We start from the raw sequence: 23469 nt of genomic DNA, 5'->3' as shown, positions 1-23469 counted from the left end.
GTATTGTGGGAACATATTTTTGGTATTATTTTTTGGCATTTTACCTCTTATATCAGACTCATACATACCAATTTAAGGTATCGAGATATTCGTTCCTGCTCGGGAAAGCTTATCGATAACAAATAAATATCATAATGACTAATACATGACTAATTAATGCATGGCTGCTTGTATATTTTTCTGAAGGTATTCAGTACTTCCTGAAGTTATTTCGAACTTTTATAAATTGACTTATTATTATTATTATTTAACTTTATTAAGGAGGCTTTCAGCCTTGGGCTGGTTCGCCTCCACGAATTGACTTAGCACTTTCCAAGGCGATTCTAAAACTTTCCGAAGTGATTCTATCTCGGATTCTATATTTTACCGAAATTATATTTATTACTTGTGGAAGTTTATAAGAACTTTTCAAGTTGATCCAGTTTTTCCAAAGTAATTCCAAATTTGTATGAAGCAATTCAATACTCCCAAAGTGAATTCCAAATTTAATTTTTAACTAGGTTTTTAACACCAGAATCTTCAGATCGAGTTGCAATTGCGTATCTTCTGGAGTTTTAGTGCTATGTAGTACTCAAACACCACTTTCTACTTGGATTTTAATAAAGTTTAACCTTAAATCGAAAATTTTATTTATCAGATTAGTAACATGATAAAGATACTACATATTTAAAAAAAAGTTGTCTCTTTCCTAATTTCAAAGAACCATTTTTTGTGAATCTAATTGAGGGGTGAGAATGAAGGGAATGAAAACATAATATATTTTTGTGTGTTGTTTGTATAAGACAAAAATTTGCCAGTCAATCGAAATAGCGCTGTTTACTACCTACATAGATTGAGAGGATAAGAACGAAAGGGGTGCAAGCGGCAATATAAAAAATGATAAGTAAATAGCAGTTAAAGAAACAGCTTTTTTCCCATGATTTCCTAGCGATTTTCGGACAAAACTACATACGCCATGAATGAATCACAAATACGTTTTTAAATCTTTTCTACAAAGTACAAAGTATTGAAGAACACATGGTTAAAAAATATTAACCGTTTATTATACTTAAGTAAATAATCTGTTTATCGTAACTTCATCTGAACATGGAAAACATTATGCTACTCTTACACCCATTAAAATAGATTCAGGGTCCAATAAATTAACATCAATGCAAAGCTCTAATTGGTAAAGTTATTTTTTATCAAGGTTCATTAAAATTACACAATGTTTCAACAAGTTTCATAACATTTTACTCAAAGCTAGAATTAACAGCGGTGCCGGTGGTGTAGTGGTAAGCGTGATTACCTCTCACCCCAGCTGGCCTGGGCTCAATCCCAGTCGGCACCGCCGGGATATTCTGAGGCATAACATCTCTGATCACGCCTTCCTTCGGAAGGGAAAAGCCGTTGGTCCCCGGGTCATGAGTGATGCGTCGATAGGTAGGGTCCAGGTATGGGAGCTGCCTCCATGGTGTCGGTAGCAAGATCGATGGAAAACAATTGACCAATTTCGTTGAATTTTTGAGTATGGAATGCATTTTAGGTACACTCAGGTCATTTTTTACACGGGGGATACGGCCCGTGTAAAAAAAAAACCGTGTAAAAAAAAACCTACGAGATTTTGATTTTTCGCCTGCTTAAATGTTTTTAAAAAATCGGATTTTGATGCCATTTGTAATTAAAGCATGATATGGTCCATATAGACATATTTTAAAAATTTCTGTATTTGCACCAAAAATAAAAAAAACCGTGTAAAAAAAGGCTTCAGTGTATTGTTATAACAAAAGAATAAATAAAAATAAATGCAAACCATAAAAGCTCCAACGTACAGAGGAGTAACTAGAACAAAATTAGAAATATATAAAAAATGTAGGCTTCCTACGTATATTTTTTGTATATCAAGCTGAACATTGCATTAGGTGTTAAGTAACAGTGATCGATTCTCTTCATTGACTTTCTCTTTCGTTGATAATTTGAGCACAGAACCGTTTCTTGTTGTGTTTGTCGTATTAGATGCTAGATACAAGCTTCTTCTATCGCTCTGTCTACTGAAAATACCTGGAAATATCTTTACATGGCCGTGTGGATGCAAAGAGAAAGTCGACGAAGAGAATCTGTCAATGTGACTTAGGACCTAATGCAATCTTGAGCTTGATATGCTTACTTTACACTGATAAATTAAAATATTCCCATTTTGCTAAAAATTTAACCAATATGACATTAAACTCAGTTTAATCATATCGAATGATTAAAAATTAATACATTCTTTCTAAATAATAATCATGGTTTATTCATGCTTGATTAGATTGCAAATTATCCTTTTTGAATAAATTTTAATCATTTTTGATTCTATTTTAATTGTTTTTTATTGAATTTTAATCTTGTTGATTTTTGAAAATAATATTAAAAAAGAATCAAATTTTATACTGGAAAAATTATTTCGAATTTAATAATGTATGACTACTGCCGAAATAATCATGGCTCGGACTCAATAAGCGAAGCGGGAATCTGCATGCTTTTTAAGCTTTTTTAATTTAATTTCTCTTTGAGTGTACATGCTGCACATATAGTCTATAGTCTAGGAGTTCTCTACCACCGTTAGTATTAGGGAGCAGTTTCACTAATACATGTATTTTTCAGGTTGAAAATAAAAAAAAAAACAACCGCTGTCAAGTCGAACACTTTGACAGCTGATTTCGTGGTTGAAAATAACAAACAAATCGATTTTACACGGCTTCACTAGCAAGGTTGTATTAGTGAGATCTTGCGGCGAGAAGTTAATAGACTTCTCTGACGTTTGTGAATTGGACAAGTATTAGTGCAGAACTCGGGGTAAATTCAAAGGTTTTCTTGCACTAATACTTTTAATTTACCCAACGTTCTACACTAATACTTGTGTATTTCACAAACTTCAGATAAGTCTATTGGCAAAGGTTAAACCGGTTAAACCAGAGGCACTCTATTTCTGTCAACCACATATAGATGCACCATAGCTCACATGATTTTGATATTTTTGGGCACTCTGACAATTTTGTGCAAACTGACGGAGGTATGGCAGAACAAAACAGCTTGCTCTTTCACACTTGCATCGCAGTGCTGAATGCTAGAAGGAGTAGTCTGGTGCTGTCAGCCTACCTCTTATATTCATCACATTGATGTGAGCTACGACAACATTCTTGATTGTTGCCCCCGGGGTTGAAGCATGTTTATAAATTTTGGAAAGTGTTTTAACATTGACATAATTTAGAACTTCTTTTTTTTTTAAATCTACCAAAAAGTAACAAACCTTAAACATAATGATCAATACAATTTTTTTTCTAAGAAAATTAGTTCCTTGTATTGAATCCCTAATAAAATTGTTATGGTTATTTTGCTTAACGACGTGTTCCTGGAATCATCCAAACCATTTGTGAAATAGTTCAATTATTTGGGTTGTCATTCGGTTATGGTAATTTTTATTAGGGATAGTTACTATTGGATAGATAATAATCCCTAAAATTTAATGCTGCAGCTCGTTAGGATTTTTTTTAAATAAAATTCTATTTTTAAGTTTTTTGGACTTTTTTGTTATTAAAGTTGCCGAATCTTGCGAGATCATCTTCAAATTTTTATGGTGAGAACTCATATGGACACGTCGGACAGCCATATCAGTCTTTTGAAAAGTTTACACCTAACCAGGAGATGTAAGATTTGCTTACAATACGCTTTTTTAATAGAAACTAATCGATCGATTCAACCTCTGGTAGTGAATATAAGAACATCAAAAATAGAGATGAACTAGCCTAAGGCTAAAAATCTCTTAAATAAAGAATTAAAAAAAAAAAAGAACAACAAAAAGAGTGTTGTGAGAAGAAATGTTTGCTTTGAGACATTGGAAACGGAACACTTTTTCACTTTTCCTGATAAATTGATTCATCTGAGATGCTCGAAAACTTGATCTATAGTTGAAAAATTTAATTCTGTATCATTTTTGCAAGGATTCTGCTAGTGTTCAGGAATATTGTTGAAGAGAAAAATGCAAAATTCAAATAGTGCCTTAGTGGTTATGATCTTCCGGATTTTGTGGGAATACGTTAGGTGTTAATCAGTTCAGATGTGTGGAAAATCGTTAAATAATACAATTACCGATGGAAACTGACGTTTCCCCTCGAACTCGCGTGGTGCCCTCTACGTTGGAGTTAAAGGTTATTTCGTGCCCCTAGGTTCCCGACTCGAGCAACGAACGTTGTGATTATCAGACACGTGCTTTCTCCGCTGCTCTTTCCATGCTTCGGAATATGGATCAGCTAAAAGCGAATAAGAAGCGCTCATTTTTTATCTTCTGAATTGAAATTTGAGAAAATCGTATGCGTCATTCTAAAATTTTATAAATAAAATATTTCGTAGCCAACACTTCGTATCGAGTAGAGTTTTGAACTTCGGACCGGTGGTCGGTTTAGCTTTTGATTTAAAGTTCAAAAACCAACAGCATGGCGGATAACAATACAGTATTATTTCTGAAGAATCACGGGTTAGAAAGGCTAACCGAAATATTCGTTCGTGAAGAATTAAAATTGTCCGATTTCCAATTTCTGAGAGATCATCCTGAGGAGCTCCAACAACTATTGCCAAAATTAAGAGATAGAATCGACTTTCTGAAAGCAGCTACCGACAACGTATCACGAGCTGTTCAAGTCGATTTGGAACCACCAATTGTTTGTCGAGAAGTAAGCTCCTTCTTCTTATTAATATTATCGTATAACCTTGTTTTTATTATCGTTTCAAGACGCTGCTGGAAATATGTTCCAAATATGAGGCGGGTCGCCTGTTTCTCCACATGTATAAAGTGGAAAATGAAAAAAAGATATATCCTCCAGAATCACGGAATATGATTAAAAAGGCTATGATCGAGCACTTTTATCAACTTACTAAGGGACATATAACCCATAACCACTTTATGGAGATGGTTCAAACAATAGTAAACGAGCTACCAGATGAGGACCCTCGAACGTGGTACATACCAGCGTTACAGAAGCGAAGTGCAGGAGGTTTGTTGTACAACCGGTATAGATATGTGCAACAAATCGACAAACGATTCAAGCGAACATCTGGCTCCAGTTTTGATCCGGATGTTGGTCAGTCAGAAACTCCCAAAGATGTTTCCACATGGCAGACCATGACATCATCTGACAAAGCAGCATCTGAAGGTATGTTTTTTGCATGTTTATTAGTTTTTAGTTATAGGCTGTTAAGCTTTACGATACAGTCATAATGAAATGAAGGTAACTAGATCGAACAAGTGAATGGTAAATGCTTCGAAGGAATTTGATAACACGGACTCCAACATCATAAAAAAAATTGCATTTAAGCTCGTATTTCTATGCGAGCGATTCCATTTCAAATGACGATTTTTTTTTTTTTTTTTAATGTTTAACGATGTTAAACGATTCAACGGCGCCGGTGGTGTAGTGTTAAGCGTGATTACCTCTCACCCCAGCAGGCCTGGTTTCAATCCCAGTCGGCGCCACCGGGATTTTCTGAGGCATAACATCTCTGATCACGCCTTCCTTCGGATGGGAAGTAAAGCCGTTGGCCCCCGGTTCATGAGTTGATGAATCGATAGGTAGGGTCCAGGTGTGGGAGCTGCCTTCCTGGCACGTCGGTAGCATTGGTGCTCAGCACGGAAAACAAGATCGACGGAAAAAAACAAACCAAAGGAAGAAAAAAAACCTTTAACGATCAAGTCGAAACTTGAAACTTTTCACGTATTTGGTTCATTCTTCGTAAAGTGGGTAGATCACCTTTTCGTGGTACGTTACGGGATGTAAGATCTATCACCGATTCCTAGTCCTGACTACTTCAAACTAGGGGAACAGGATTTTTCAGTAATCCAAGGAACATATCTTAGTGATTGTTACTTTTTATGCCTTGTTGATAGTGACAAGACTCGGTTTTGTCCACCGAGGATGATCATGAAACAAGGAAAAAAATGAGTTAGTTAGTCTTCGGTTATGTGATTCGTAATTTTCTATTCGTTGTTCCCTAGTTTGAAGTGGTTAAGATTAGGGTTCTGATGCATTGTCATTATCAGTGTCATTCCTTAATTTTGTTGCTAAGGAATCCAATTTTGACCGACAAAAGAGGGTGTTCCAACAATCCGAAGGGTATAAATAGCGGGACCTTTCAGTTAGAGTCGGATCCTTGCGATAAATACAAAAAATCGAATACTTCATCATTTCTCAATAGTGATGGAGTAATACGATATACACTAAACTAAGGACACGTGATATACTACAATAGATCAAATTACTGGTCGCAGTGGTGTTTGGTCCCGAACAGAGGAAAAAAGAAAAAAAAATGGTTCATTAGTTTTGTACGCAACAAACTACTGAAAAAGGGTTATGTAAAATGATACGCATTAATTCAAAAATACATATATTTAGGCGAAGTTGTGGGTAAGTATTGTGCCTTTCAAGAAAACATATGCGCTGGAAAATATTTGTTTTATAAAGAAAAAAATTGAGAATCAACAAAAAATAAATAAAGCCTTCCTTCGGAAGGGAAGTAAAGCCTTTGGTCACCGGTTCATGAGTTGATGGATTGATAGGTAGGGTCCAGGTGTGGAGGCTGCCTCACTTGCGTCTTTAGGTGCTAAGCACGGAAAAAAATACAAACAAAAATATTATTGCAATGGTTTACTTCAAAATAAATATTTTTTATTTTTTTTTCAGTAAAGATAACATGGTTAAATTACTGACAATGTGTTTTAGTTGGACAGTTCATAAACAAAAAAGTTATGAATTATTTTACACATTTTCCAAAATACTACTGAAAGTTGTAATAGTTAAATAGTTATCATTGAAATAATGTAAATATTTAAAAAAAAAACATTAAATTTACAACATAAAAGCTGATAATGCTTAAACTGTCTAGTGTTGTTATTTTCGAGATATTCGTAGGTTAAAATTTAATTATCGTTTATGGGAAATTTTCACCCTATTAGTCAATTATTCGTGTATTTCCAGTCTTAATAATATTTTAACGAAGAATCCAGTAAATATCCTTAAAGTTAGCAGTATAAAAGCTAGCTAAAGCTTAAAGTTTACAGTCCATAAATCAAACACATGAGTTTCGCGAAAACAATCGTTGAAAGTCAAACCACTTAATGTTTGGTACCTAAGTATGTATACTGATTATACTTTCATGCCTAACCGCTTGATGATAATTTTTGTTTAAGGAACAGAAATTAATACTTAAACAGCTGCATAGGAATATATATGCTATCAGTCACTAACAGTAAACAGTCTGAGTCTGACTGTGAAGAAAAAAGAAATAGTTTGTAGAACACTGCTATCACAGACAAACAGACATAACACATTGAATATTTCTCACTGTAAAACATCGTCGCTAAAACATATCCGCCATCTGTTGAGTACACTGTGGTGGGTAGTACGCTGAACAGATGGCGGTAGTGTGAAAACGTCAAACGCAAGGGAATTGACTATGCGCGCCACAGGTGGTGGTACTACCAACTAAGATACTTTGAAATTGACCGATAAATGCTTGTTCGATGAACGTATTGCGAGTGTTATGTCTGTTTGTCTGTGCTGCTATAATACAAAGTTTCATTTAAGTTAAGATAAGCTTGTTGTTTAATATATTTTCAATACTGTTAGCGAACATAAATTTTAATTCACAGTCAGTCACAGTTTGAGTCACAGTCACAGTCTAGTATGTGACTAGACACTGAAAAAGTTTGCAATTAGTAAACGAAATACGCATGTGTTATAGATTTTTTTTAAAGTGATAGTGAAAGTGAAAGTGATGATATCCCTAATAAACGAGCGCCATATATGAACGATACCATGAATTGTTATGCAATACCAAATACTGTTGGGATGATAACCCGAATACGTTGTTACGCACTTCTTATGATTATTTTCTATGCGGGATAATAATAGAATTAAAAGAAAAAAACAACGTAGTAACGTACAATTATTGTACTAAAACGCTCGTCAATAAATTGACATTACTTTTTTGTTCATGACTTGTATAACTAAAATACATTGTCAGTAGGTCATACGCTATATATTCTAAAAAAAGTATAATTAAAAAAAAATGATAAATTTGAGTATTTTTTTTTTTTTGATTTTCAATTTATTTTTCTTTATTGCATAAAATGTTTTTTCTCAGTGCATATTTTTTTTCTTGAAAGGCACAATACTTACCCACAACTTCGGCCAAGACACGATCTATTTTTTAATTGATGCGTATCATTTTTACATAAACCCTTTTCAGAAGTAAGTCGCGTACAAAATTACAAGTATTTCTAAAAACGTCGATCCGAAACGATTCGCGAATCTGCGTGGCTACTCATGCATTGCCAACACCTTTGCTCAAGTTCAGCGCTGCTGTGTCTCTTAGATTCTGGCCATGTATGTCTTTGGTTAAATTAAACTTTAACAATAAGCATTCAATTTTGGAATCTCATTTCATGATCTTGCTTGGATTTATCGAATTACTTGTTTTATGTTTATAAAATGAGTGTGTGATCAAATGCATCATACTTAATCAGTACCGTAGGATGGGATGACATTGGGCCACAATTTAAAAATGTAGATTGATGCAAATATCTTGAATATACATAAATTGATGTCTAGAATATGTTTCTTGGACTCCTGGAGTAGAGTGTGGATAATATGAAGAATCAGTTGTTTTATTTAAATAGTGCTGTAAAGTTAAGTATGATAAGTGTACTCCTAATATCTACAGTCTAGTATCTAGTGTACATTTACATATTTTAAGGTATTTTAACCAAATTTTCGTTTTTTACAAAGCATCTCCAACTAAGAAAAATAAATGGGTTTTTTAGCCCAATGTCACCCTCACTTACACAGCAAAAAAAGTTGTTGAATATTACATCGAAACTGCTGCAACCAGGTCAATCCATCGGTTGTGTAATATCACATTGTACGATGTACATCGATTTTGCGAACAAAATTACATGCATTGATGTAATATTGTATCTGCTTTTTGCTATTACATCATTATTTCATACATCAGCTTGAATTACGTTGATCAATATTACATTTTTTTTTGCTGTGTACGGTATATAACATTTGTAAAATGAGGCGATAAAAAACTGATAAAAACCATCTGTTATGTTCAGTGGTGCAATTAATTTCATACTGTGCTACAAGAAAAGAAATACGTTCAGTATAGTAGTTTTATGTTGTTTATTATACCAAAATTATTCTTCTCTTGAATCGATTCTTTCGTTTTCCGCGTCGGTTTGCATGCATCATACTACCTCGATATGTAAATTAATGTATAAGGATCCAATGCTTAGGTTCGAATATCTTGTATGCGATATAAATGTTTTCAATTTATTGAAATTTTAAGTATAACAGATTTACATAATTCGTCTATTTCCAGGTGCAAAATCAAAATTGAAGACGCTAGGTTATTCCGATAGTAATGCTATCACAGAAAGCTGGAAAGCAAGTTTTGCAATCAGAAGAAACGAAGCTTTAAAAGGGACCATTTCGTTTAATGATTGGGACGTGATAGCCCATTTTGAAAACGTGCAGGAATTGGTAATGCTATACAAAATGGCTCTAATGTTGGTCTATGGATCTAAGATTGGGCCCATCGCTAAAAATCTGCTATTTATCAATTGTATCTAGATGAACGCATCATTGGAACGGTACTAATGGATATTTTTGGTTGCTATTGAAAATTTAGTCAATTGCTGAATTTATGTATGGGCCCAAATTAGGGACACTAAGGCCGACATTACCTGCATTTCCCCCAATTAACTTATGTTATTTTAATCCGTTTGTTTCCTCTAGATCAACTTTGACTTTCGAATCGTTCATAAGGAGTCACACGATTGCATGACCCTGAAAATTCCGACATTCATTCAAAAATTCAGAAGCATTTTCGAAGGCTACAAAAATTTTGTCGACGAAGATAAACTATTGGCAGAAACTATTGTTGCAACATTTGTTGAAAATGTTCGAATAAATGGTATAAAGTTTCAACATGGAAATTTGTTGTGAAATGTACATTTTTAAAATAACATATTTTAACTTTATTTTAAGATCAATCTGTATTCTTGGCCATGTATGCTTTGCCGTTGATTCTACGCCAACAGTTTGCCACTCAACAAAAGAAACGCCAAAAGGTTTCGATTGCTGCCTGCCGAGCCGCCTTCATATCGCTGTTAGAGGTAATTGAAAAATTATTTGATTAAATGTGTTTCACTTTAAATAACTTAATTTCAGACTGAAGCCTTGATTGAAGAAACAGTGGAGCAGCGACGCCGAATAGCCGAGAAGATGAAAATGACGGTTCAGCCTTTTATAATTGTGGTTGGAATTATGTCGCGCCCAAGAGCATTTTTCGTAATATTAGATAATCTTATTTTGAAATGTAGATCAATGATTGCGGCAGTTGACCTGCATTTTAAACTGCACACAGTATTCCACATTGAATACGCCAAAGAATGTGAAGATGTGATGCATTTCATCCAACACTTTTTTTATAATATTACTTACCAGGGAGAACGCGAAGATGTAAATGCTATTACACTGTTGACAGATTTCAAACGACTTTGAATAAGCAAGCCTTTCCAAGATTTCACTCTGACAATGTTTATATCCTTTGTTCACTTTTTTGTACTTTTTAGTTCTTGTATGGAAAGCAAAACATGCAGATGATATGAGAGGATTAAAAAAAATGCGATAGAATTACGTGACTATTAAATAAATAGGAGAAAGTGGGGCAAGATGGCCACCCTAACGTTACTCGAAGAAAATTCCGCAAGTTTGACCAGGAAATAATTATTTTTATAATCGAATGGAAGCTTCATGAATTGCGATTCATATTAAACAAGTGTGAAAATATGTTATTGTCACCCAAATCTCGAATAAAAAAATCTTTAAACCATATTTTTTTAACATAATTATATTTTAATATTTTACAAGTTTCACCGACAAACGTCTGATCGGTATGAAATTCAACAAGGTTCTATTGGAAATAGGTGCAAACAAAATTAAATCAGCAGTTGAATCGGTTCAGCCATCGCCGAGAAATAAACGAAAATTAATATTTTAATTAAAAATTTCACTTTTTTGGCCACATCTGCGAAGACAGATATCTGAGGTTTATCAGAAAAAGACATAAACAAATTGAAAGAAGTTGTACTTGAATCGGTCCAACCATCATTGAGAAAAGTGAGTGAGTATCGCTGTTCAAAAAAAAAAAACCAAAACAAATATTATTTTTTTTCTTGTCAGTTTATTTTTCCAATTATTTAACTCATGTATTCATATTTGAAGTAATAATTGTCAGACACATTTTAAGATTTTTTTTTTGTTTTTCAACCCTTTCGATACAAAATATATTAAAAAAAAACAAAGTACACAACAACAATATTAATTACCATAAAAATTTAGGGTCAATTAGGGCCAATTCACCATTGTTAAGCTTATGTAATGTCTGTGGAAAGTTATTCATATTTTTTAAGTTTATCATAATAGACGGATTGTCTTCTTCAACATTAACAAAATAACACTGCATATTTGCATTGTGTTGCTTTATAGTAAGATTTTTCACGATTGCGTACATGTTGTCTTCAATGACAATTATGTGTTCCGTTTTTACAAAATTGTCTTCATTTTTAAAACAAGTTCTAGTAGTGAATTTGATATCATCGTACGTTCCTACAGTTGAATACTGACAAATTGTATTTCCAGAAAAAATAGGTGGTATGCTAGAAACCTGTAATTGACTAAGATAAACTTGCTTTGATCTCATTAATGAAAATTCGTGATCTCGGTACACAATTTTAGAGTTTTTGGAGTTCTTGTATATTTCTTTGGTAGCTATGGATTGACTTAAATTTTTTCTATTGAAAGTGGATCTGGCATATTGTTTTACATCTCGATTCTTACTTTCTCCTCTTCTACCATCGGTATATTCCAAAGGTCCATTTTTCAGGATGGCTGAAGGATAGTGGACTAAAAAATGCATTTTTGGTTTAAAAGGCTCTTGGAATAATTCATGGAATTTTTCATGATGAAGCTTTATAATATGTTTCAAATTTTCAACTTCATGAAATGTAAATGATGGTTTGAAGCAAATATGTATAATGCGCCTGAGCTGTAAAAAATACTCCCAAACTACATTATCTTCTGGAATTAAATCACCAATCATTAAAGGTAAGAAGTCAACAAAGGAAAATATTTCGCAAGACGACATTTTTAAGCATTTAGTATTAAGTTGCTGTTGTGTGATATCCTCTGGTATGTTGCTAATCTTGTACATTCCATAATCGAAAAGATTCTTGCGGAAATTTATTACATTTAACGTTAAGCTTTCTGATGCCATATCCTGAAGAAGCCTTGACAATACTAGCGCAACAACGTAAGGACATATTCCTTCTCCAAAATCATGCATAGGATCAAAATTCAAAGAATCAATAACATTGAAAGATGGAATGTCTATAAAAGGGCACCTAAATTTCATTCCAGTTTCATTCACGTCATTCTTTTCTAAGTCAGCTAAATAATTATTTTGATCTCGCAGTGTTAGTTCATTTTCTACGGTCATGCTTCGCATATCTTCTCGGGAAGAAAAACATGCCCTGCAATAATGACTAGAATTGAAGCTCATTGTGAATCCACCAATAAAATTCAGCGACAAATTATCACCAGTAAACATGGAGATTATTGGAAAAACTTTGACATAACGGACATTTGTATCTTTCCCCATTTTAATCTCAATACCTGTGTTTTGAATATGAATTAGCCTTTGAATGAAAAGATTGAAAATCCTACTAGCTCTTACTTTTTTTAATTTAGAATTTATGAACATAACTGGAATTAAACTAGTCAATTTAGATCTTATGCGGCAAGGCAGAACTGGACATGAAAAATAAAAAGCACATTGAGAATTTTTACCTTTATGGGCCCCTAACGCGTTATCAGGTTCAAAGTCATCGTTGTATAAAAACATAGGTATGTAAATTTTGGCAGGGTCTAATTTTGATATCTTTTCTTTCCATGCTTGGGCTTGAATATAATTACGTATAATTCCAGAATTATCGTGTCTCAATTCATCCATATAGTTTAATATCAATTTAAGAAGATTATCTCTTTCAAAATACTGTTTCAAAGTAAATTTAAGGCATGGCATTATAACTTTACATTTTTTGTGCCCTAGTATACGCTCGCCATGCTGAGTGATTGGTACTAATGGATTTTCTATGATGTCTTCTTCGGGATCTTGAAATAACCCATTACTACGCAAATATGCTTGAATTTTATGCTCAGAGTTTAATGAAAATTGACTTTCGTAGCTTTTGAAAGCATCGCTAAAGTTTCCTAATTTTTCTGGTTGTACAAATGGTTTTATCTTCGATTCTACGTTTTGTAATAAATTTTTGGCAAAACAATTCAGTTCCTGAATGAAATTTACTGCCTTTTTTCGGCTTAAGACACTGTCAGACAGTAATTTTAGCAAAAGATTTAAAAAACTATCATCTAAGTGGTTACTTCTTACACTGCTCTCCTCTGTATCAGAATCCGTACTTTCGTCAGCCACAGGTTCTCCGAAATGTTCAGCATTATCCTGATTTTCACCGGCACTCTTGCCTCCGTCTTGTTCTTCGCTCACTTCACTTTCACTATTTTTATTCACTGTTCTACATGCTCTAAAATGCCGCGTCAATCGATCAAGCTTATCAAATTGTGCCGAACAAGGACACTTAAACACTTTTAAACCAATATGAGTTCTTAAATGCCTGATAAGCATCAACTTTTCAACATAAACATCATCACAAACTGAGCACGGAAAAAACATCATGAATGATAACTGCTAATATGAACTAGTAATAAAAAATCTCGTAGAATTTTCTATAGCTTATAACGACTTTTAGGTCAAATTGCACTTGGACCATTCCAGATTATAGTTCAAAACAAACTGTGATGATCATCATTAAATTCAATGTTTTATAGTGTCTGATAGGTATCAATTAGGTAGGTAACAATGAGCAGAGTAGGTATACTTTTGAGTGAAACTTCAGATTATTGATATACCTGTAAGCTACACGGAAATAAACGATATGTCAATCAGTTGAACCTAAAATCAATCTGGATTTTTAGGTACTCCGGTCGGTCTTTGAGTCGGTGAGCGCGTCGGCATTTCGTCATCGGCTTGACTCTGGCACCTCTTCACCACCCGCACAAGCGTGTCATTATTTTGGATGCGGGATAAAAAAATCCACCAATCAGCTTGCTAATTGATTGCTATTGCCTGCAAGTTACAGAACGGAAAACTATTCACCGTACAGTCTGTTGAAAAAACAAGTCATATTCCTTCCGTTTTTCAGATTTAATTTCACATCTGACCTCGGTAAAGTAAATGGTTCTTAACCCTCCGTTATACCACAGACAGACATACAAATTAATACCGTTGTACTTTTTTAATCTAGTACCTCTAAACGTACAATTTGTGGTACTAGCTTAAAGCAGTACAACGGTAGTACAACCATAGAGGTAACTCTAAGACCACTGGGTCCCGAAGAAAATCATTATTATTTTTGGCTCACTCAGTACCAGAACAACGGTCCCAAGCAGTCCCAAGCTATTTCACTCACCCCTGCATGTTCTGCATGAATCCACACACCCCTGATGTTATCTGTCAAACTTTCATAGCGAATCAAAACAAACATAGTGTAGTAATAGAATTTCAACTAGAATAGGGTACGTTAATCGTTTGCTTGGGACCAATAGGCTACTAAAGTGGTGAGCCAATTTAAAATCGTTAGTTTCGTATTGATTGTTGGTACAACCAACAATCAATACGAAACTAACGATTTTAAATTGGCTCACCACTTTAGTAGCCTATTGGTCCCAAATAAACGATTAACGTACCCTATTCTAGTTGAAATTCTATTACTACACTATGTTTGTTTTGATTCGCTATGAAAGTTTGACAGATAACATCAGGGGTGTGTGGATTCATGCAGAACATGCAGGGGTGAGTGAAATAGCTTGGGACTGCTTGGGACCGTTGTTCTGGTACTGAGTGAGCCAAAAATAATAATGATTTTCTTCGGGACCCAGTGCCCGAAAAAAAAATTACAGTGAAATTTTCAGTGGAAACAATGCTTTAACATTAATATTTATTGTCGACAATAAAAATGATTGTTATAATGTTGTACTCTTCCGAAAACGGCAAAACTGCTACCTAGCTGTACAATGAATGTACATAATAAAATATTGTTACAATGATTTTTATCGTATTTTCATTTGTTTTATTGTTAACATGATTCGATCATGAACAATAATGAACAACTCTATTACAATAAAAATTGTTGTTACATTAAATATTGGTGTATTTTCATTGTGGGTTACTTCACGAACAATAAAAATAAATCTGATTGAAGCATGCAGACTATGAGAGGGTCAGCAACGCTGCCAATGTAATTAAGATAGGCGCTGCTCGTATGGCTCTGGCTTTGACAGTTCGTTTGGCTCAAAACCAGGCAGTCCGCGTCCGCTCATATCTTATCCTAGACCCTCTCTAAAGCTTAATGGAGACCTTTTCCGTGCAGTCAATAATCATACAATAATAATAAAAAATTCCACCACTTGAAGATGTCAGGAAGGAACTCTCAGGTGGAAGCATATTTCATGGGCGATTCTCTCCAGTCGAATGCATTAACTTATCAACGACGCTCAACCACCAAGGAGACGTGACCTAGGGATATCGAGCGCAGAGGAGTTAACCTGCATTTCTCACAAGTTCCGGATCGAATCTCGATCCATAACCAGTAAAAAAAGGACCACCCGTAACAGACATACCACCCCCTTCCCTTCCCGGGGCAATGTTTTATTTTTTCGATTTATTTTTAAAGTCGATAAAGTAGATCTGTCAAGCCAACACATACACTCTAAAGTACACTGTTATTTTTTTTAATCAATAAATTCGCCAACCAACAGTAAAATAACAAAAATATATAATGTTATTGAAAAAAAATATATGGGAAAATCACGAAAATTTCATTGTTAAGATACTTAACAACCCCCCTTTTCTATTGTAAATTTTCCATTTACCATGAAATTTATTGTTTTGTACAACAAAAATCAAGGTAAATTTATTGTAGACGTAACAATATAAATCATTGTTAAGACAATAATTTTCGTCTTATTGTTACATTGTTTTTTAATGTATTTTTGTTGTTATTTTTTTTCGGGTGGTCTTAGAGTTACTTCTATGGTACAACTGTGTGAGTTATCCATTGCCATCTTGCAGCCGAGCTACCAATCGATAAGAAACCAACGGGTATTTCTTATATCGTTTTCGTTTTTGCTACACTACACCGGTGTAGTGTAAGCAGCAATAAGCGCGAGTCATTGACAGCTCATCATCATTTGTTTGTAAACAAAGGCACAACCGATAGATACACCCTGAACTTTTTCGGTGTTCGGCGGTGTAGCACCGGTGTAGCTACACCGCAAAAACGAAAACGACATTAAAAAACTTGTTTTTAACTAAAAAAGCTAAAATTTTATCACAGTTAACCCCCAAAATATGTAGATAATTGAGAAAATGTGAATGGAAACCGCGTAAACGGTGTCCGTACAACGTGGTATTTGACTTAATTGGTTACAACATGGAATATCTCGGGATCCTGACCAGATAGAAAGTTACTGTATTGTGCAAAGTTGTTCTAGAGATCATAACCTTTTTGCTGATGGAGAGTAGTTCAGAATTTTCTCACTACGTAGCGCTAGAATACATGTGAAATTCTCGCATGTGATATATCTTGAGATCATGACCAGATAGAAAGTTACTGTCGTCGACAAAGTTATTGATGAGATCAAAGCCTATGTTTTTATTTCTTGTTGTACAATAGTTCAAAATTTTCTCAATACGCGGTGCTATCAACAATCAATACGAAACTAACGATTTTAAATTGGCTCACCACTTTAGTAGCCTATTGGTCCCAAGCAAACGATTAACGTACCCTATTCTAGTTGAAATTCTATTACTACACTATGTTTGTTTTGATTCGCTATGAAAGTTTGACAGATAACATCAGGGGTGTGTGGATTCATGCAGAACATGCAGGGGTGAGTGAAATAGCTTGGGACTGCTTGGGACCGTTGTTCTGGTACTGAGTGAGCCAAAAATAATAATGATTTTCTTCGGGACCCAGTGGTCTTAGAGTTACCTCTATGGTGCTATTATACACGTGAAATTCTCACATAAAATATCTAGAGATTCTGACCAGATAGAACGTTACTGTTTTCGGCAATGTTTTTCAGGAATTCAAGATCTTTTCGTTTGTGGAGTAGTTCAGAAAATTCTCACTACGTGGCGCTAGTATATACGTGCAATTTTCACATATACAATAGCTCGAGATCCTGACCAGATAGAAAGTTGCTGTCTTCGGCAATCTTGTTCAGGGGGTCAAGTATTTTTGGCTGGTGGACAGTAGTTCAGAATTTTCTCACTACGCAGCGCTAGAACACACGCGAAATTCTCATATAAAATATCTCGAGATCCTGACCAGATAGAAAGTTACTGTCTTAGGCAAAGCTGTTCAGGAGATCATAGCCTTTTGGCTGGTGAACAGTAGTTCAGAAACTTCTCAATAGGTAGTGCTCGTATACATGTTATGACAGTTGTTCAGAATTTTCTCACTACTCGGTGCTAGTATACACATGCAATTCCCGCATATACAATACCTCGAGATCCTGAGCAGATAGAAAGTTACTGTTTTCGGCAAACTTGTTCAGGAGGTCAAGTCTTTTTGGCTGGTGGATAGTAGCCCAGAATTTTCTCACCACGTGGCGTAAACATGTACAATTCTCGCGTATGCTATAGCTCGAGATTCTGAACAGGTAGACAATTAATGTCTTCGAAAAAGTTGTTCATGCCTATTGCTTGGTGCACAAAAGTTCAGAATTTTCACACTACGTGGCGTTAGTATACACGCGAAATTCTCGCATGTAAAATATCTCGAGATTCTGATCAGATAGATTTGGCTAGTGAAAAGTAGTTCAAAATTTTCTAACTACGTAGCGCTAGAGTACACGTGAAATTCTCGCATGTGGTTTGTTTCGAGATCCTGACCAGATAGAAAGTTTCTGTCGTCGACAAAGTTCTTCAGAAGGTCAAAGCCTATTGCTTGGTGTACAATAGTTGCGAATTTCCTAAGCGGCGCTAGTATACACGTGAAATTTTCACATATAAAATATCACGAGATCCTGACCAAATTGAATGTTACTGCCTCCGGCAAAGTTGTTCAGGAAGCCAAGGCCTTTTGGCTGGTGGACAGAAATTCATTTTTTTTTTCACATCATTGCGCTTGTAAACACGTGCAGTTCTCGCATTAGATTTATTTCGAGACCTGCTAAACTGTCATCGGCAAAGTTGTCCAGGAGATCAAAACTTTTTCGTTGGTCGACAGTACAGAATTTTATCACTACGCGGCGCTAGGATATACGTGAAATCTTCGCATACATAATATCTCAAGATCCTGAACAGCTAGAAGTTTACTGTATTTGGCAAAGCTGTTATGGAGATAAAATATTTTGGCTGATGAACAGTAGTTCAGAAATTTCTCTAAATTTGGCGGCAATTCTCGCATATCAAATATTATAAAATAAAAATACAATTTACATTAGCCTAAGTGGTATAAGACAAATATAATCTGGATTTCTTCTACTGGTGAAGATCTTCATGCAGATTTGTGGATACATAAATTGGGGTGAGTCATTCCACTTGTATACCTCTGATAAATTAGTGGTAACACGTATCTCTGATGGAAAACATTATCTTAAAAGATTAATATCGCTGAAACTTCCACTAACTGAATGTTTAGAGTCTCCCTTTCATTTAAGGCTAATTTCAAAATGTCTTATCGAGGGTCTAGAACGTATACACGGACAACGAGACTAACTCAGAGAATGAGGCACTTTTGCTCAGTTGAATGGAGACAATTATAAAACCGTACACTCCCGATCATAAGTTTAAGGACACGTCCTAAAAACGTCCAATTTTCGTTCTTTTTAGAACATTTTAAAGATTTTGAATGGAAATAAGAAGAGGCCAATTGCTCAATATCATTTTCAAATTTTGCATACCAAAGGTGTAGCATATATGAGCATTGCACGTGTATACTAGCGCAGCGCAGTGAGAAAATTCTGAACTACTGTTCACCAGCCAAAAGACCTTGACCTCCTGAACAACTTTATATGTATGGAACGGTTCGACTGGGAATTGATGTGTGTTGTGAATGGCTGTTCAGTCTCGACAAAAATTAAATAGCAGTATTTTGATTTTGTCGAGACTGAACAGCCATTCACAACACAGAACAACTTTATCGCAAACAGTAACTTTCTATTCGATCAGGATCTCAAGATAAAGCATTTGCGAGAAGTGTACTAGCACCACGTCGTGAGAAAATTCTTAACTACTGTTTACCATCCAAAAAGTCTTGACCCCCTAAACAACTTTGCCGAAGGCAGCAACTTTCTAGCTGATCAAGATCTCGGGCTATTGAATATGCGAGAAAGGCACGTATATACTAGCGCCGCATAATGAAAAAAATCTGATCTATTGTCACCCAACAAAAAGATCTTAACTTCCATAAAAACTTTGTCGAATACATTTACTTTCTATCGGATCAGGATCTAGAGATATTTTATATGCAAGAGTTTCAAATGTATAGTAGCGCCGCAAGTGATAAAACTCTGAACTACTGTCTACCTGCGAAAAAAACCTTGACCTTCTGAACAACTATGCCGAAGACAGTACCTTTCTATTTGGTTGGGAACTCGAGATATTTTATACGAGAATTTCACGTGTATACTAGCGTCGCGTAGTGAGCAAATTCTGAACTATTGAGCACCAAGCAATAGGCTTTGAACTCCTGAAAAACTTTGTGAAAGGCAGTAACTTTCTATCTGGTCAGGATCTCGAGATATATCACATGCGAGAATTTCACATGTATTCTAGCGCTACGTAGTGAGAAAATTCTGAACTACTGTCCGCCAGCGACAAGGCTATGAACTCCTGAACAACTTTGTCGGAGATGGTAACTGTCTGTCTGGTCAGGATCTCGATATATTCCATGTTGTAACCAATTAAGTCAAATACCATGTAGTATGGCCACAGTTTACGCGGATTCCATTTACATTTTCCCTATTATCCGCATTTTTTAGGTGTTTACTGTAGTCAAAGTTTGGTTTGTTTAGATCAAAACAAGTTTTTTGAAGAATACTCATTGGTTTCAGATCGATTGGTAACTCAGCAACAAAATGGCAATGGAAAACTCTTGTGGGTTGTACAAAGTACAACAGCGCGAGTAACGGAGGGTTAAAATCCGTGCAGAAATTGAACCGCCACCCTAATAAAAATGTTACGGTTAATTTGCTTAATTTGGGTATCCGAACCGTTTTGTGAAATAGTTCCATAATTTGGGTTATCGTTCGTTTATGGTATTTGTTTATTAGGGCACTCCGATTCTACAATCCGCTGGTCCGATTCCTTCTTGTTTACGTCAGCATACAACAATACAACAGCTGCTGCTGCTGCTGCTGTTGAGACCGTGATCCCGATGAAGAGATTCCCTTTTGCTGTGAGGCTTTACACGCTATTTCTCAAACTGTCAAAATATTTGACCCGGCAGAGCGGGTGGTGAACGACAGCCAGTACACGCTATCTTAAAACTACCCAAATTTGGGTAGAATCCACCCAGATCTGTCAAAACTGAATCTCCCAAAAATGGGTAAACTATGTTGGGAGTGATAAGTTGACAAATTAACAACGTCGATCGGATTCATGTCGACAATGTTCATTTGTCAACTTGTAATTCCCAACACAGTTTACCCATTTTTGGGTAGGTTCAGTTTTGACAGATCTTGGTGGATTCTACCCAAATTTGGGTAGTTTTAAGATAGCGTGTACTGGCTGTCTTTCACCACCCGCTCTGCCGGGTCAAATATTTTGACAGTTTGATATAAATGTATTGGTGAGCCTGCTGCTCGTGCGCGGATAGCTCACTAACACATACAAACGATTTGTGGGTCTCACAAATACGTATGTAAATGTGAATCGTCACTAATACACATGCATCCATGATGTACCAACACAAGCACAGCATGCTTCGTAAACAAATACTTGAGCAGCAGCTCTCCACATCCAAAATCTCTCCAAAATTGTTGAACTCCTTTGCCTCCTTTTTCTTGCATTGGACCGTAGCTCGATTCATAACATCCTCTGTTCATGCGGTCTCCACTAACATCCTGTGATGATGAATCACACAGAATTGTAAGCAAATCTTACATCCCCCGGTTGGGTGTTATCTTATCGATTTGGTATGTCCAGGATGAATTCTTCAAAAACATTTGCTCAATCTCATAAGCGTAGTTAGAGAGCGAGGGGGGGGGGGTATATAAGTAATTTTAAAACGAAAATAGTTGTAGTGTAAATATTTAATATCCACTTGTCCGTGCATTTGCTAGTGAGGAGATGCTGTTTGAATTATAAGTCAAACTGTTATATTATTTCTATATAAAGCTTTTATTTGAAGTACTAAACTGCCATTCGGGCCACCCGCATATAGAAAACACAGAGAGGATTTCGCATGCTGGGATAACTTTAAGTGGGCTACTTTTCAGTTGGGCTCCCAAGTCAAACGTCATACAGTGCTGATTCCTTTTCGAAATTTCGACCGGCTTCATGAAAAAACCGGCAAACGAGTGGAGTGCAGTTTATTTCAATGCGATACAACGAGTTGCTTCCTCGATGATTGTCAACGATATGGTTGAATGAGGTGTGAAACTAATTTTTGACTTATCAAAAAATTCACCCGAGACCTAGTTGAACAGCAATATTTGCTTCAGCGGATAGAAAAGTATCGAAAAGAGTACCTTGAGAAATCGTGGATTATATTAAAATGAAATATAATCATTACAATCCAATGACATTTGTGTGAATATATCTGACATTGTATATTGCACCAAAAGAGTAGGGAAGGAAATGGGGGTACTCGCTTTCAAACTGCTCTTATGAGATTGAGCAAATGTTTTTGAATAACCCATCAAAACAACTCGAGAGATGGGAAACTCCGAAGTTATTTTAGTCTTTATGTTTACTTTCATTGATATAAGTGAGGGGCGGAGAGGATACAGTAAGCCCCCATATCTAACTACGCCTATTAAATGTAGCACATGTTTTTGAATACATCTGAACATACCAACTTGACAAGATCAGAAACACCGAAGTTATTTCAGTTGAAGTCCCCCCCCCCCTCATCTCTTAATACGCCTATGATATTGATTTTTTTTCCTTTGGTTTGTTTTTTCCGTCGATCTTGTTTTCCGTGCTGAGCACCAATGCTACCGACGTGCCAGGAAGGCAGCTCCTACACCTGGACCCTACCTATCGACCCATCAACTCATGAACCGGGGACCAACGGCTTTACTTCCCATCCGAAGGAAGGCGTGATCAGAGATGTTATGCCTCAGAACATCCCGGCGGCGCCGACTGGGATTGAACCCAGGCCTGCTGGGGTGAGAGGTAATCAAATTGAAAAAAATGTTTTTGAATAATTCATTTGAACATACCAACTTGACAAGATCAGAAACACCGAAGTTATTTCAGTTTGAAACTTTACTTCTATTCATATGAGTGACACCACCCCCCACCTCCCCCACTCCCTCCGTCTACGCATATGAGATAGATCTATTGTTTTTGAATATTTCATCTGAACATACCAAACCGATAAAATAATCAGCTTCGAAATTATTTCAGTTTGGAGTCTGATTTTTTTGGTACACCGGCAGTGTTGGCAGAAAACGGGATTTTTGGCATTTAATTCGAAACATTGGTCTTTGAACAGCTATAACTTTTTTAGGGGCATTCTAGAGCAATATATTCTTCAGCAAAGTTGTTAGGCACTTTCTGGGCTATACTTTAACGTATTTAGATGCGTGGTGCACAATTGTGGTCCCTAGTAATAAAGATGCAAAAAAGTAGGTTTTCCCATGCTAATCTCCATACAAATTTCAAACGCAATGCGGAAAGCCGGGTTACAACCAATCGTCCCCAAATTTTGCATAGTTGTTTGGGACCCCGAATGGAACCAAAAAAACATTGTTCTGAAAAAATGATCATGATGACCCATCCTACTACTCACTAATGTAGAGTAGGCGTTATGCTCAAGCGTAACAGAGACTTTCAGAAGATTTCTTTTATATGGATTTCTCAGTCTAGGGTAATCAAAACCGTTAGTTTTGCATTTCCCGACGTTTCGGCCGTTTATTGTGGCCTTTTTCAAGGCAAGCCGTTTGTCGTTAAATGTTGTTTGTTGCCACGATAAGCTTGGAGGAGCTTCCTGTATGGTTCATTGAGTTTGATTTTAACTAAAATCGGGCACTATGTCTAAGCCGAAGCCGGGTGACGAAGAAGCGGAATCTAAAGAAG

At 35.7% G+C, this 23469-nt stretch overlaps 2 protein-coding genes across 2 annotated transcripts in view; one reads left to right on the top strand and one right to left on the bottom strand.

The window, feature by feature from the left end:
• ETHR overlaps positions 1–23469 on the bottom strand; it is a 315230-nt gene that overhangs the window by 21594 nt on the left and 270167 nt on the right. The gene's annotated exons all lie outside the window — the stretch shown is intronic.
• Positions 3868–10821, top strand: LOC135706862 (uncharacterized). The gene is made up of 6 exons (XM_065228534.1): positions 3868–4688; positions 4748–5168; positions 9397–9557; positions 9813–9990; positions 10065–10192; positions 10248–10821. Exons 1-6 carry the CDS (start codon positions 4452–4454, stop codon positions 10578–10580), a joined length of 1458 nt encoding a protein of 485 aa, XP_065084606.1. The 5' UTR covers positions 3868–4451; the 3' UTR covers positions 10581–10821.

This window comes from Ochlerotatus camptorhynchus, unplaced genomic scaffold (genome assembly GCF_037179485.1).
Source record: "Ochlerotatus camptorhynchus isolate MF236.1 unplaced genomic scaffold, CSIRO-AGI_Acam_v1.1 ptg000292l, whole genome shotgun sequence".
NCBI lineage: Eukaryota > Metazoa > Arthropoda > Insecta > Diptera > Culicidae > Ochlerotatus > Ochlerotatus camptorhynchus.
This window is presented reverse-complemented; position numbering and strand designations above follow the sequence as displayed.